The sequence below is a fragment of the Manis javanica genome, chromosome 1 (genome assembly GCF_040802235.1).
Source record: "Manis javanica isolate MJ-LG chromosome 1, MJ_LKY, whole genome shotgun sequence".
In the NCBI taxonomy this organism is placed as follows: domain Eukaryota; kingdom Metazoa; phylum Chordata; class Mammalia; order Pholidota; family Manidae; genus Manis; species Manis javanica.
The window spans coordinates 6,601,844-6,616,769 of record NC_133156.1 but is presented as its reverse complement, the minus strand read 5'-3'; the positions used below and the strand labels follow the sequence as shown (position 1 = coordinate 6,616,769).

The window sequence follows — 14,926 nt, the reverse complement described above, 5'->3', positions numbered from 1 at the left end:
AATTAGGCTTACTACTAGAAACTTCCCTTTTGTATTCCAGAAGATGGTGCTGTAGCTCAATATGTAGTTTCTGAGCACACTCCTTGTCTACTATACCTTGTCCTCAATTGCACTGGGGGTACACACAGGAGCCTGCAGCAGAGCTAGGAGAGTATAGGTTTAGCACATGGATTACTCACATGGAAACTGATTAGTTAACTGACTTAATCTAAAACCATTTGTAAAGGGGGCTTTTTATTTAACAGTGTAAACGTTTTTTATGTAACACCAAGCACTCGGGGATTTAGGGTGCCCAGGGTCTGGTAGGGAGATCCTCGAGTGGGGTACTGCCAGAGGCTCGTGGGGGACTTCCTGCTGAAGTCCTGAGTCAGACAGTAGGAACTGAATTCCTTTAATGTATTTGGAATTCTGTCTGCTTCTTTCCCACTCCTGTCTCTCCACCCAGTCATGGAGGTCCTGTCTCAGAAATCTGGGTACTTCTGTGGAGAGAGGTTTTTCCAGTCACAACCTACAAAATTGGCATAGCTGGGCAGTCACTCACTGCTTGTACTTAGCACCTCCTCCTTGGGAGAGGTCGTCACTACCACAACCAAATAGCTTAGCCCTGTGCAATGCTTCCAAACTCTGTTGCTATCTTCTCTCTGTCCTGGCATGCTAGAATCTCCCCTTAGGCAGGCTAGACTTCTGCTAATTCTCTCCCCACGGGTATCTGCCTCAGTCAGCACTCTCCAGGATTTTTCTCCCATTGTGGTGAGTAGGGGTGGGGTAGGTTCAGTGACTTACATGATCTGCAGTCCTTACCGAGGTCTTGTTTTTGGGTGCACAGGTGGGTGAGAGGCTTCCTGGGTCACTTGGTGTAAGGTGTTGAGACACTTATGTTTGGTCATGTATGTCTAACTGGTTGTTTAAAAAAGGGGAGAGAAAAGAGGAGTGACTCATGCTTCCATGTTGGTGATAGACATCACCTTCAAAATTCCCCAGATTCTTACTGTAATGTCATTTCAGCTTTTTGTTTTATGGGTAGTGCTTCTTCAGTCTTTCCTCATCTTGAGGTCATAAAAATACATTATCCTCTTGTATTATCTCTGTCTAGTTTTTCCAGCATTGTTTGTTAATTTAGTCTGTTCCCACTTTGTTGTGTTTGATTTTATGAGGCATGTATGCACAGCACTCCAAGTGGTGAGCACAGACTTAGGAGTCAGAGCTCCTGCCCCCGCTCGCCTCTCCTTGTTCCTCCCAGTGGGTACATGCTAGAGGTTCAAGTCAGTATCATCAACAGCTTGAGAACTAAGCTTGATGGGTTTGACTCCTGGTTCTGTCTTTTATTAGTTGACAATCTCTCAGCCTTTGTTTCCTCAGCCAAAAAATGGGAATATTAGTCTTTTCTGTAGAGGGAGTTATAACATTCATAGGTATGAGGTAACACAGAGCCTAAATTTCAGTGTATAGTCTTCTTTTTGCACCTATGAGTGGGGGAAATTTTTACTTATTAACATCCGAAACAGAGCACTCCTTTCATCCCAGGACTTGGTTGCCGTCCACCTGTTTGCTCACGCTGAAATCTATCTGTATTTGATTCCTTTTTTCTTTTATCCTTTCTTTCCTCCACTCCTGTCAATCCCTAAACTAATCCATTTCTCATGTGGATGTTTCTGAATTAAGGAGGTTGAATCATATGAAATTGCTGATTCTTGGCAGTTTGCGACCTGTGAGTCAATGTGTACCCAAATACAAGGGGTTTATTTGTTGGTGACTCTCTGCTCACAAGGGTTCCCTTGGTGTCTGCTCTCGGTGAGTGTCAGCGCTGGTGCTCACCACCCTCTGAACAGGCATCTGCTCACTGTGAGGCCAGCTCTTGAGTCCACTTTCGTTGGGGAGCGCCAGCTCTCGGGGCGCTCTTGGTGATCATCAGCTTGCTTTTGTGAGGATCAGCTCTCTTGTGAGTATTAGCAGCTTATAAAACTCAGTTGACACATAGGGATAAAAGATGGCAGCGTGAGAGGTGAGACAGAGAACTCCTCCCAAAACCACATATAATACGAAAATATAGTTAAATACAACTAATCCTAAAAGAACAACAGGAAAGAAGGCTGCGCCAGACTTCATACACCTGGAGAAAAGAGCAGACCTCACAAAACAAAGCCTTGATCGGCAGAACCCAAACCCTTCCCACACCCCAGCTCATTGGTGGGAGGAAGAGAAATGGAGCCGGGAGGGGACAGAAATCTAGGACTGCTGAACAGCCAGCCCTGGAGATCTGCTTTGGAAGCACGAACTTACATTGCATGGTGCTCTGGAGATTAGTGGGGTTGGAAAGCTAAGACAGGTGGAATACCTGGAGAGACTGAGATTCCAGCCATTTGTGAAAAACAGGGATCCACATTGGCTGCTCTGGGACAAAGAAAGGCGGGCATTCTGAGACACTTCCTGACAGTGAGAGGGCTGTTAAAGGGGCAAGGATTGCACAGAGCTTGCTGCTCAGGAGAAAGGATATGTGGACAAAACTGGGTACACTCTGCCCAGCAGGTTGGGAACTTTCAGGAGCTTCAGGTGATCTGTTGCCCCAGCTGACTACTCAGCTCCAAGGCCACTAATGTGATAGGCAGCCTGCTACACATTCCTCCTGGCCAGCACAAGTTTCCAGACCAGTAGTTCCTGCCCTGGCATCAGGCCAGCTACAGAGAGGCCCCGCCTATGGTAGCTACAAACACAAAGCACAGAGGCTTACACTTGTGTGCTTGGTCCACTGGTTCTGACAGTGGAGACAGGCATAGCAGCCAGGAAGCAGCAAACAGCTATTTCCTCACCCCAGGCACCAGCAGTGGTACCCTGCAACCCCCAACACCACTCCAGGGGCCGAGTAGCTCCAGAGAGTAGAGCTGCTGGGCACTAGAGGGCACCACATACAAATATGAAATGTCAAAGGAACCTGGTTCAAACCAAAATTTCACCAACACCAGAAAAAGGGCCAAGTGATACTGAACTCATCAATCATCCGGAAAGAGTTCAAAATAAAAATCATAAACATGCTCATGGAGGTAAAGAAAAAGATTTAAGAACTCAGGGACAAATTTATGACAGAGTATCAATCATTAAGAAATTCCATATCGGAAATGAAACATACAATGGAGGGATTTAAAAGCAGAGTAGATGTAGTAGAAGAGACAATAAATGGAACAGAAATTAGAAAAGAGGAATACAAAGAAACTGAGACAGAGAGAAAAAAGGATCTCTAGGAATGAAAGAATATTGAGAGAACTGTGTGACCAATCCAAACGGAACAATATTTGTATTATAGAGGTACCAGAAGAAAAGAGGGAGAAAAAGAGATAGAAAGTGTCTTTGAGGGGGTGATTGCTGAAAACTCCCCCAATCTGGGGAAGGAGATAGTCTCTCAGGCCCTGGAGGTGCACAGATCTCCCAACACAAGGGACCAAAGAAAGACAACACCAAGACATATAATTAAAATGACAAAGATCAAGGATAAGGACAGTTTTAAAAGCAGCCAGAGAGAGAAAAAAGAAGGAAAACCCATCAGGCTATCATCAGACTTCTCAACAGAAATCTTACAGGACAGAAGGGAGTGGCATGATGTATTTAATGCAATAAAACAAAAGGGCCTTGAACCATGAATACTCTACCCGGCAAGGATATCGTTTAAATTTGAAGGAGGGACTAAACAATTTCCGGATAAGCAAAAGCTGAGGGAATTTACCTCTCACAAACAATCTGTACAGTACATTTTGCAGGGACTGCTATAGATGGAAGTGTTCCTACGGCTAAACAGGTGTCACCAGGGGAAACAAAACCACAGTAGAGGAAGTGGAACAGTTTTAATTACTAAGCAGACACAAAATCAAATCAACTATCCTCAAAGTTACTCAACGGACAAAGACTACAGAATACGATATCTAATATGTAAAGAATGAAGATGGAAGAAAAAGGAGGGAAAAAAAGAACCTTTAACTTGTGTTTCTAACAGCATACTAAGTAAGTTAAATTAGACTGTTAGATAGTAAGGGAATTACCCTTGAACCTTTGGTAACCACAAATCTAAAGCCTGCAATGGCAATAATTACATACCTATTGATAATCACCCTAAATGTAAATGGTCTGAGTGCACCAATCAAAAGACATAGAATCAATGAATGGATAAAAAAACAAGACCCATCTATATGCTGCCTACAAGGGACTCACTTCAAACCCAAAGACATACACAGACTAAAATTGAAGGGATGGATAAAGTTATTTCATGCAACTAATAGGGAGAAAAAAGCAGGAGTTGCAGTACTTGTATCAGACAAAATAGACTTTAAAACAAAGAAAGTCACAAGAGACAGAGAACGACATTGCATAATGATGAAGGGGTCAGTCCAAATAGAGGATATAACTATTATAAATATCTGTTTACTCAACACAGGGGCACCTACATACGTGAAACAAATATTAACAGAAATAAAGGAGGAAATAGAATGCAGTGCATTCATTTTAGGAGACTTCAACACACCACTCACTCCAAAGGACAGATCAACCAGACAGGAAATAAGTAAGGCAGAGGCACTGAACAACACATTAGAACAGATGGACCTAACAGACATCTACAGAACACTCCATCTAAGGCAACAGGATGCACATTCTTCTCAAGTGCACATGGAACATTTTCAAGAATAGATCATATACTAGGCCACAAAAAGAGCCTCAGTAAATTTAAAAAGATTGAAATTTTACGAACCAGCTTCTCAGATCACAGAGGTATGAAACTAGAAATAAATTATGCAAAGAAAACAAAAAAAGCCCACAAACATATGGAGGCTTAACAGCATGCTCCTCAATAACTAGTGGATCAATGACCAAATAAAAAGAGATCAAGCAATACATGGAGACAAATTACAACAATAATTCAACATCGCAAAATCTGTGGGATGCAGCTAAGGCTGTGCTAATGGAAGTATATTGCAATGCAGGTCTACCTCAAGAAAGAACAATCCCATGTGGAGAGTCTAAATTCACAAAAAATGAAACTAGCAAAAGAAGAACAAATGAGACCCAAAGTCAGTAGAAGGAGAGACATAATAAAGATTAGAGCAGAAATGAAATCGAGAAAAATAAAAGAATGGAAAGAATCAATGAAAGCAGGAGCTAATTCTTTGAGATAATAAACAAAATAGATAAACCCCTACCCAGACTTATCAAGAAAAATGAGAGTCTACAAACAGAATCAGAAATGAGATGTAAAAAACACTATGGACACCACAGAAATACAAATAATTATTAGAAAATAGTATTAAAAATTATGTGCTAACAAACTGGATAAACTAGAAAATGGACAACTATCTAGAAAAATACAACCTTCCAAGGCTGACCCAGGAAGAAACAGAAAATCTAAACAGACCAATTACCAGCAATGAAATTAAATTGGTAATAAAAAAACTACCTGATAATAAAACCCTGGTCCAGATGGCTTCATCGCTGAATTTTATCAAACATTTAGTGAAGACCTAATACCCATCCTCCTTAAAGTTTTCCAAAAAGTAGAAGGGGAGGGAAGACTTCCAAACTCATTCTATGAGGCCAGCATCACTCTAATACCAACACTAGGCAAAGATACCACACACACAAAAAAATTACAGACCAATATCCCTGATGAACATAGATGCAAAAATACTCAACAAAACATTAGCAAACTGAATTCAAAAATACATCCAAAAGACCATCCATCATGATCAAGTCCAGGGATGCAAGGATGGTACAATATTTAAAATCCATCAATGTCATCAAGCACATCAAAAAGAAGGAAAAAAATCACATGATCATCTCCATAGATGCTGAAAAAGCATTTGACAAAATTCAACATACATTCATGATAAAAACTCTCAATAATATGGGTATAAAAAGGCAAGTACTTCAACATTATAAAGGCCATATATGACGATCCCACTGCCAACATCATACTTAACAGCAAGAAGCTGAAAGCTTTTCCTCTGAGATCAGGAACAAGACAAGGATGCCCACTCTCCCCACTTTTATTCAACATAGTTCTCAAGGTCCTAGCCACAGCAATCAGACAACACAAAGAAATAAAAGGCATCCAGATTGGCAAGGAAGAAATTAAACTGTAAGTGTTTGCAGATGACATGGTATTGTTCATATAAAACCCTAAAGAATCCACTCCAAAACTACTAGAACTAATATCTGAATTCAGCAAAGTTGCAGGACACAAAATTAATGCACAGAAATCTGTTGCATTCCTATACACTAACAATGAGCTAGCAGAAAGAGAAATCAGGAAAACAATTCCATTCACACTTGTATCAAAAAGAAAATAAATACCTAGGAATAAACCTAACCAAGGAAGTGAAAGACCTATACCCTAAAAACTAAAAGACACTCATGAGAGAAATTAAAGAAGATACCAATAAATGGAAATACATCCCATGCTCATGGATAGGAAGAATTAATACTGTCAAAGTGACCATCCTGCCTAAAGCAATCTACAGATTCAGTGCAATCCCAATCAAAATACCAACAGCATTCTTCAATGAACTACAGCAAATAGTTCTAAAATTCATATAGAACCACAAAAGACCCCGAATAGCCAAAGCAATTCTGACAATGAAAAACAAAGCTGGGGGGATTACGCTCCCCAACTTGAAGCTCTACTACAAAGCCACAGTAATCAAGACAATTTGGTACTGGCACAAGAACAGACCCATAGCCCAGATAAAAAAGCATATATGGTCTATTAATATATGATAGAGGAGCCATGGATATATAATGGGGAAATGACAGCCTCTTCAACAGCTGGTGTTGGCAAAACTGGACAGCTACATGCAAGAGAATGAAACTGGATTATTGTCTAACCCATACAGAAAAGTAAACTCAAAATGAATCAAAGAACTGAATGTAAGTCATGAATACATAAAACTCTTAGAAGAAAACAGGCAAAAATATCTTGAATATAAACATGAGCAACTTTTTCCTGAACGCATCTCCTCAGGCAAGGGAAACAAAAGCAAAAATGTACAAATGGGACTATATCAAAGAAAAAGGTAGTGTACAGCAAAGGACACCATCAGTAGAATAAAAAGGCATCCTTCAGTATGGGAGAATATATTCATAAATGACATATCCAATAAGGGTTATTAACATCCAAAATATATTAAGAGCTCACACATCTCAATACCCAAAAAGCAAATAACTCAATTAAAAAATGGGCAGAGGATATGAACAGACAGTTCTCCAAAGAAGAAATTCAGATGGCCAACAGGCACATGAAAATATGCCCCATATCGCTAATTATCAGGGAAATGCAAATTAAAACCACATAAGATATCACCTCACACCAGTAAGGATGGCTACTATCAAAAAGACTAAGAACAACAAATGCTGGTGAAAATGTGGAGAAAGAGGATCCCTCCTACTGCTGGTGGGAATGTAAACTAGTTCAACCATTGTGGAAAGCAATATGGAGATTCCTCAAAAAACTAAATATAGAAATACCATTTGACCTGGGAATTCCACTTCTAGGAATTTACCCAAAGAAAACAACTTCTGAGATTCAAAAAGACATAGGTACCCCTATGTTTACTGTAGCACTATTTACAGTAGCCAAGATATGGAAGCAACCTAAGTGTCCATCAGTAGATGAATGGATAAAGAAGATGTGGTACATATATACAATGGAATACTATTCAGCCATAAGGAAGAAAAAAATCCTACCATTTGCAACAACATGGACAGAGCTAGAGAGTATCATGCTCAGTGAAATAAGTCATGCAGAGAAAGACAAATACCAAATGATTCTCCTCATTTGTGGGGTATAACAACGAAGCAAAACTGGAGGAACAAAATAGCAGCAGACTCACAGACTCCAAAAAGTGACTAGTGGTTACTAAAGGGGAGTGGTTGGGGGGAGGTGGGGTGGCAGGGAGAAGGGTATTGTGGGGTATCATGGTATGTTGGGGTGTCACAGGTAAGACAGTGTAGCACAGAGAAGACAAGTAGGGACTCTGGCACTTTTCTACACTGATGGACACTGACTGCAATGGGGTTTGTGGGGAGACTCGATAATAAGGGTGAATGTAGTAACCACATTGTTTTTCTTGTGAAACCTTCATAAGAGTGTATATCAATGATCCCTTAATAAAAAAAAGATTAAAAAAAAAAGTCAACTGAGCCAGATGGTAAGAAACAGAAGTCACTACTTGCAGTAAGGAGAACACTGTGGGACAGCTTTGAAAGACGTGTGTTCAAAGCAGGTCTTTAAATGCACACAACATTCAGTATAATTCTAGTTGGTATGTAATTATGCAGATGATGTGAAAACTCTGTACAATTCTGATTGGTGCTCAGATGACGGGCAGCTGCAATTGGCCAAAACTCTCAGTCCTTGGCAACAGGGAGGCGGCCCCAGGTGGCATCCAGAGGCGTTCCTGCAGTTGAGAACAGCTCCTCCGCAACATCTTGTTCTGCCAAATGATTTAGCCAAGAATATTAACCCTCAGCTCTGAGTTCCCCATTTACCCTTGTTATACCTAGATATCTGGTCACAATTTGACACAGAGAGAGGTTGCAACGTTTCCGTCTCCTCGGTGCCACACAAGCCTTCTCATACATACGCCTGCCAGCCAGGGTCCTGACTGGGCTCTCTTGCCTTTACTCTTCTCCAGCCTGTTCTCCCTGCAGCTTCTAGTACCTATTACAGTTTTAACATGCTCGAAATATTTAGAATTTGGGAGTGTTTATAATACGACCCATTGCCATCTAGGAAGAAAATATTAGAACATTAGTATATTTTTAAAAATTCGCCTCAGGTGGTAGTTGTCAGTGATGGTGGTTGTGTGTGTATGCTTATTATATATGTACTGATACAGTATATGGTTGGAGTGCTGGTCATGATCTTAAAAAGTTTAGACCGCAGCCATTAGGTCTAGATTTTAATTAAATACCCAGTTATTCTGTCAAGCAAAATACTCTACAAGTACTCTTAGAGACCTCTATTTTTTCTACCTCACACTTAGCTTCTAACTAAAGTTATGTAATTATCTCCAAAATACATTTGGGTCCGTCTCTTAGGTTAGTTGAGCACCTGTCTCTTCATCCAAACTCTCAGAACAGATATTGTCTTTGCCTTTCTTGGTTGCCCAGGACTTAAGTACATGAAAAAATGTTTGAACTTATATAATGAAGAACTATGAATTATTAAAGAAAGATAATAAGACTTCCTTAATTAATGGGTAAGGACAGCAGTTCACTAAGAAAATGTTTGAATGTAATATTAAGTAAATTTAGAATTTTGAGTTAAATATGAAAACTAATTCTGAAAATTATATTCTAACAGGCAATCCATCTCGGAGATCCAAGTCTGTGCCGCCTCATGTTTTAGGCAATCCGGATAAAGGACAAGTAAATCTTTTTCTGTTTCTGTATATTCCAACATAGATTGAGGCTTGAAATTGATTAGTTAACTTACTTAAACTTCTAGAACTATTTGAAAAGGAGGCTTTTTTTAGTTATTGTAAATGTTTTCTATGTAACTTCAAACATAAGTCAAAGAACCCTATTATAATAGAACCTGACTTTTGGGGGTAAGTGTAAGTTTTAGCTGCTTGAAATGGTATTACATGTTCATTAGGACAGATGAGCGCCTTTTGTCCTTACAGACTGCCTCACCCAGGGAATCCTCTGAACCAGCAGACATCACAGATCCTGAATATAAAGAGGATGATGAGAAAGAGGAAAAAGAAGGAATTCAGGGAGAAATCAGTCATCCTGATGGAAAGGTTAAACATTAAAAAATAATAATACTATAAAAAATAAACATGGGTTAAAAAAGAGTGGAACTGCTTAGATCCTAAAATATTTTAAGACTGGGGCTTAAAGAACTTGAGTACCTTGGGGCAAGATCTTGACTTAAGCCTTTGGACTCTGAGAAATACATGACATGCAACTAGTTGCCATTTCTACTGTAGAGACGCAGCAAAAGAAATACAATCCCTTTGTTTCAACTTTTTGTTCTTCCTCTGAACATAACTGAAATCCTTGGTACTTTTTGAAAGGCTTTATGTTTTCTGATTCCTACAGCCTTTCTTCAATTTATCCTGGGTCTTGTGCCTCCCTCTCCATCTCCTGCTACGCAATTTTATTCTTATGCTTAGGAAAGGTTTTGAGTGGGCAAACTGCCTGGCTGAGTGTTCCAGCTAGAAGAAGGAAAACGGAAGGGACGTAAGCAGGATTTATTAGCAGGGAGGAGAGGAGGAAATTTTTCCTCAAGTTTATAGAAAATTTACTTCTCTGAATACCCTGCTTAGATCCATTTAAATTGAAATTATAAGGCCAATGTCCACTGTAGTTCTGAGGAAAGGGAAAGACAAAGAACAGTCAAAAAGGAGGTGTACTTCCCTGTTCAAACTGTAGACCAACACATTTTTAATGAGGAAAGACCTTTTTTTTAGAGGATTTCCAGCAAATAAATGGAAAAGGACAGAGAAAATTAGAGAAATATGAATTGTCATCTCTAATCAAATAAAGCATCAATGACTACTGAAACCATAGATGAAAGGTTGGTGGAGCTTCATGGCAGATCTGATAGGACCCCGTCAGACCTGAGGTCATGAGGACAACTGCATCCTGTACTTCTGAATGTGTTGCTATGAGAAGCTCACAGCAGCACCTAAAATATTCTTATCAGCATAATTCACCCAGAATTTAATCAAGCCTCTAGATCTATCTATACAGTTCCCTTGAAAAATATAGGGATTGGGGCACCAAACTCCTGTATAGTTAAAAAATCTGTAACTTTGGGCTCCCCCAAATTTAGGTCTGCTGTTTACCAGAAGCCTCACCGATGACATAATCAATTAATAGTCTTGCATATGTATTTTATACCATATTAAAGTAAACTATAGAAAATGTTTTTTCAAATTGTGGCAAATCTCCAAAAATTTTTTCCAATGTATTTGTTGAAAAAAATCGATGTATAAGTGGGCCTTTGCAGCTCAAACCCATGATGTTCAGGAGTCAACTGTAGTTTTTTGATAAGGAAATACAAGAATACAAGAACATGTTAAATGACACCGTAATAGGAAAGCAATCAGCCACATCCAGAATGTGGGAAATTTTGTGTGTTCATTTATCCAGCTCCTTCAACAAGTAATTGGCATGAAAAGGTGGGGGGGGGCAGCAGAGGGCATTAAACATGCCAGCCAAGCATGTGTGCAGACCTTGATTCGATCCTGACTCAAACTGTAAAAGATTTGCTTCATGAATATAGGAAAACCAACGTGATGGTTACAGTATGATGGAGCCATTAGTTTGTTAGGGGCAGTAATGATTTGGTTAAAGTTTTCAGGTGAAGTGCTGACAACAGTTGGCTTTAAAAAAAACTCTATCAAAAACGAGGTTGTTTTGGGGGAATAGGTGACATAACACTGGTGATGTTTTGATACTTGAGTTATGAGTTTACTTTTTTCCTCCTTTTGAAAGAATGTGTTTACTTTTTATTATGAAAAATCCCAAGGTAGCCAATTAGGAAGAGAACTAGGGATATTTTTGTCATGTGTTCTCAGGAGGAAATTTTACATAGTGAAAATCTTGGGATCTTTTGCAGATAGAAAAGGTTTATAAGAATGGATGCCGTCTTATACTGTTTCCAAATGGAACTCAAAAAGAAGTGAGTGCAGACGGGATGACTGTCACTGTCAGCTTCTTCAATGGCGATGTGAAGCGGGTCCTGCCAGACAAGAGAGTGGTAGGTCCCCACAGGGGTGCTTTCCCCACAGCTTGAGTGTCTCTGGACAGAAGGCTTACTGACTGTGCATCTTTACAGATCTACTACTACGCAGCCGCCCAGATCACTCACACTACTTACCCAGAAGGACTACAAGTCTTACATTTCTCAAGCGGACAAATAGGTGAAAACTTGCTCTACCCTCTCCTTATTAAATTCTTCCCTTCCTTTAAAAATAAAGCACTTAACAAAAACCTTTTTTAAGCAGAAAAACATTTCCCAGATGGAAGAAAAGAAATCACATTTCCTGACCAAACTATCAAAAACTTATTTGCCGATGGACATGAAGAAAGCATCTTCCCAGATGGTACAATTGTCAGAGTACAACGGTATGATACCTGTAAATTTGTTTCTAGATTTTTCAGTTTTCATGGTTCAACTTTTACTGCCAATGGAATTTCTTAAATCTTAAAACATTTGTATATGTGTAAGTCATCCAGAATTTCAAGTGAGCAAGACATACTTTGAGAGGAGGTAAGAAAAGTTTTCAGCATTTGGGGGTTTAGAAGTTATTTGAGATGTAAATTCGAATATACAGTCAGCCTTTAGCCTAGAAAGTTAAATGGAATCTGCACAGCACCTCAGGGGAAGGGAATGGTACTTATTTAGAAATAAATTTGGTGAAATTTGAAACCTTTGAATGAGATACAAAGAAGGAAAGCTGCCCTGTCAGTTTTTGAGAATAACCACCCAGACTGCAATGGGGTATGCGGGGGACTCAATAGTAAGGGTGAACATAATAACCACACTGTTTTTCTTGTGAAACCTTCATAAGAGTATGTAGCAATGATACCTTAATAAAAATAATAACCACACAGTGACAGCAGAGCTTGGATAAGACTGATTCTCTTCTGTTATGTTTTGATTTTTCTGGGTCTCCATCCCAGTCACAGCACTTTACTCCTCTGGCCTCCTTGACCCAATTCTTTAAAATCACCTACCTCTTTATTTATTCTTCTGGGTGTCACATTTCCTCAAGTTAGAGGTTTCTTCTGTGACTTCCTCTGTCGACAGTGAAGACCTGTGCCTATTCACTATTTTATTTAAAACCATGAAGGCATGTCTGTCTAGTGCCCTCCTCAAGTGTGACAATTAAGTACCCATTAACTTGAGTTCTGATATAAGCCATAGCAAAGAAAAAGGCAAAACACTAATTTGAATAACATGAGAACTTCTTAAGGTCATGTTTTCCCCTTTAACACGGTATAAAACTTTATCTTGTGCTCAACTACATAAATAGGAATTTGTTCAAGTTTGAGGAAAATTTTGTATGTACATTATGCTTTGATTTCAGAAATTTCAGGCTTTCTTTAACTCTTATATTTAAAATTTTCTGTAATAAAAAGAAGATAGTATGAAAAACTCAGGTAACAATCATTGACTCATAGCCAATCTTTTTTCATCTATTCTCAAGCAGATCCCAGGTATTCAGGATTATTTTGGCATTTTTGATTTATGGCAGTGGTTCTCCAACTATAGTGTGCATTAGGATCACCTGGAGGAATTGTTCAAATGCAGATTGCTGGGGCCCATCCCAATAACTGGCATTTCTAATGAGTTCCCGGGTGACGCTGGCATCCCTGGGTCAGGGGCCACACATGACAAGGGAGTGGCTCTCAGAATGGCTATTAAGTCTGACAATTTATATGTCAATTTATATACAACATTTGAGAAATAACGAAAACAGAGAAAAACTACTGTGTTAGGAAGTGGTCATTCACCATCTTTAGCCCTTGTTTCATATTTCTAACAGCACATTATACCTGTATTTTGGGGTTCAGTTTGAATGTCCCCCACACATAAAGCTATCAAATTGGTATTAACTTTCCCACAGTCTGCTTCTTTGTTCCATTGCTTCAAAACAGATCATAATTCTGCTCAAGCTCCTTTCCCAGAATTAAGCTCTCTTCTCCAAAATAAGAGCGAGCCAATATTCTTCACTTGTAACTCAGTGCAAAGAGTAAGTGTCAAAACTGAAAACCCTATCTTAATACCACATCCAACTCTTTTGAGAGGCAGAACAGATGTATAGGTTCATTAAAATTTTTCATGGACACAGTTTTTATTTTTTATTGAAGTTTCATTGATATACAATCTTATGAAATTTCACATGAACAACACTGTGGTTTCAACATTCAACCATATTATCAAGTCCTCACCACCCCCCACTGCAATCACTGTCTATCAGTGTAGTAAGATGATAGAGTCATTACTTGTCTTCTCTGTGCTGTACTGCCTTCCCTGTGACCTACCTATATTGTGACTGCAAATTACAATGCCCCTTAATCCCCTTCTTGTCCCCGCCAACCCCCTTCCCTTTCATAACCACTAATCCCTTCTTGGAGTCTGTGAGTCTGCTGCTGTTTTGTTCCTTCAGTTTTGCTTTGTTTTTTTTGTTTTTGTTTTTTAAGTAAACAAATATTTTAATATTTTAGAATTTGATCACTTTTTTTTTTAAAGGTATCATTGATATACACTCTTACGGTTTCACATGAAAAACGTTGTTGTTACTACATTCACCCATATTTATTAAGTTCCCCCCATACCCCATTGAAGTCACTGTCCATCAATGTAGTAAGATGTTTCATGGGCACATTTAAGAGCAAATCTGATCACTGGAACTGTCAGCCTGATGCATAAACACTAGAAAGATCTTGCAGAGGTTTTGTGCAGGGAAAAGGTGCTGTCAGAGAAGAGAGAACTGCCCAAATCAGAGGCTGCTTTTAAATCCTTTTTCCTATTGCACACTTTATGTTATTAAATTCTATTTTAAATTTACAGAAACGGCAACAAAATCATAGAGTTTAATAATGGCCAAAGAGAACTACATACTGCCCAATTCAAGAGACGGGAATATCCAGATGGCACTGTCAAAACTGTATATATAAATGGTCATCAAGAAACAAAATATTCGTCTGGTCAAATAAGGGTTAAAGACAAGGATGGTAATGTTCTTATGGACACAAAGTTTTAATAATCTTTGTGCATGACTAATAAGAAATAACACTAACATGATTTTCTTGTTTAAAAATGTACATTTTTGTGAATTCTGTGGTTTAATTTATATATATTTTGTGTCTGTGTATAAATGGAAAACATAAATAAAACTTCATACTCTTTAAAAAAAATACTCTTTGA

The 14,926-nt window shown here is 38.9% G+C and overlaps 2 protein-coding genes across 8 annotated transcripts in view; one reads left to right on the top strand and one right to left on the bottom strand.

Annotated features, from left to right (window-relative positions):
- The window catches only part of CPAP (centrosome assembly and centriole elongation protein), a 56,548-nt gene extending 41,632 nt beyond the window's left edge, over window positions 1-14,916 (top strand). For 5 of the 7 annotated variants that reach the window (XM_017656933.3, XM_017656929.3, XM_017656930.3 and 2 more), the window contains 6 exons: window positions 9,341-9,405; window positions 9,663-9,782; window positions 11,609-11,749; window positions 11,828-11,912; window positions 11,994-12,117; window positions 14,570-14,916. In XM_017656933.3, coding sequence (XP_017512422.3) covers window positions 9,341-9,405; window positions 9,663-9,782; window positions 11,609-11,749; window positions 11,828-11,912; window positions 11,994-12,117; window positions 14,570-14,762 — 728 coding nt within the window. In that variant the 3' untranslated portion in view covers window positions 14,763-14,916. The remainder of the gene's footprint in view (window positions 1-9,340; window positions 9,406-9,662; window positions 9,783-11,608; window positions 11,750-11,827; window positions 11,913-11,993; window positions 12,118-14,569) is intronic. The other 2 variants (XM_017656934.3, XM_073222889.1) reach the window with 2 other exon arrangements.
- Window positions 8,263-14,926, bottom strand: part of RNF17 (ring finger protein 17) — a 111,787-nt gene continuing 105,123 nt past the window's right edge. Inside the window, exon 36 of the mRNA XM_017656924.3 lies at window positions 8,263-8,468. The gene's annotated coding sequence lies outside the window, so the exon portion shown is untranslated. The remainder of the gene's footprint in view (window positions 8,469-14,926) is intronic.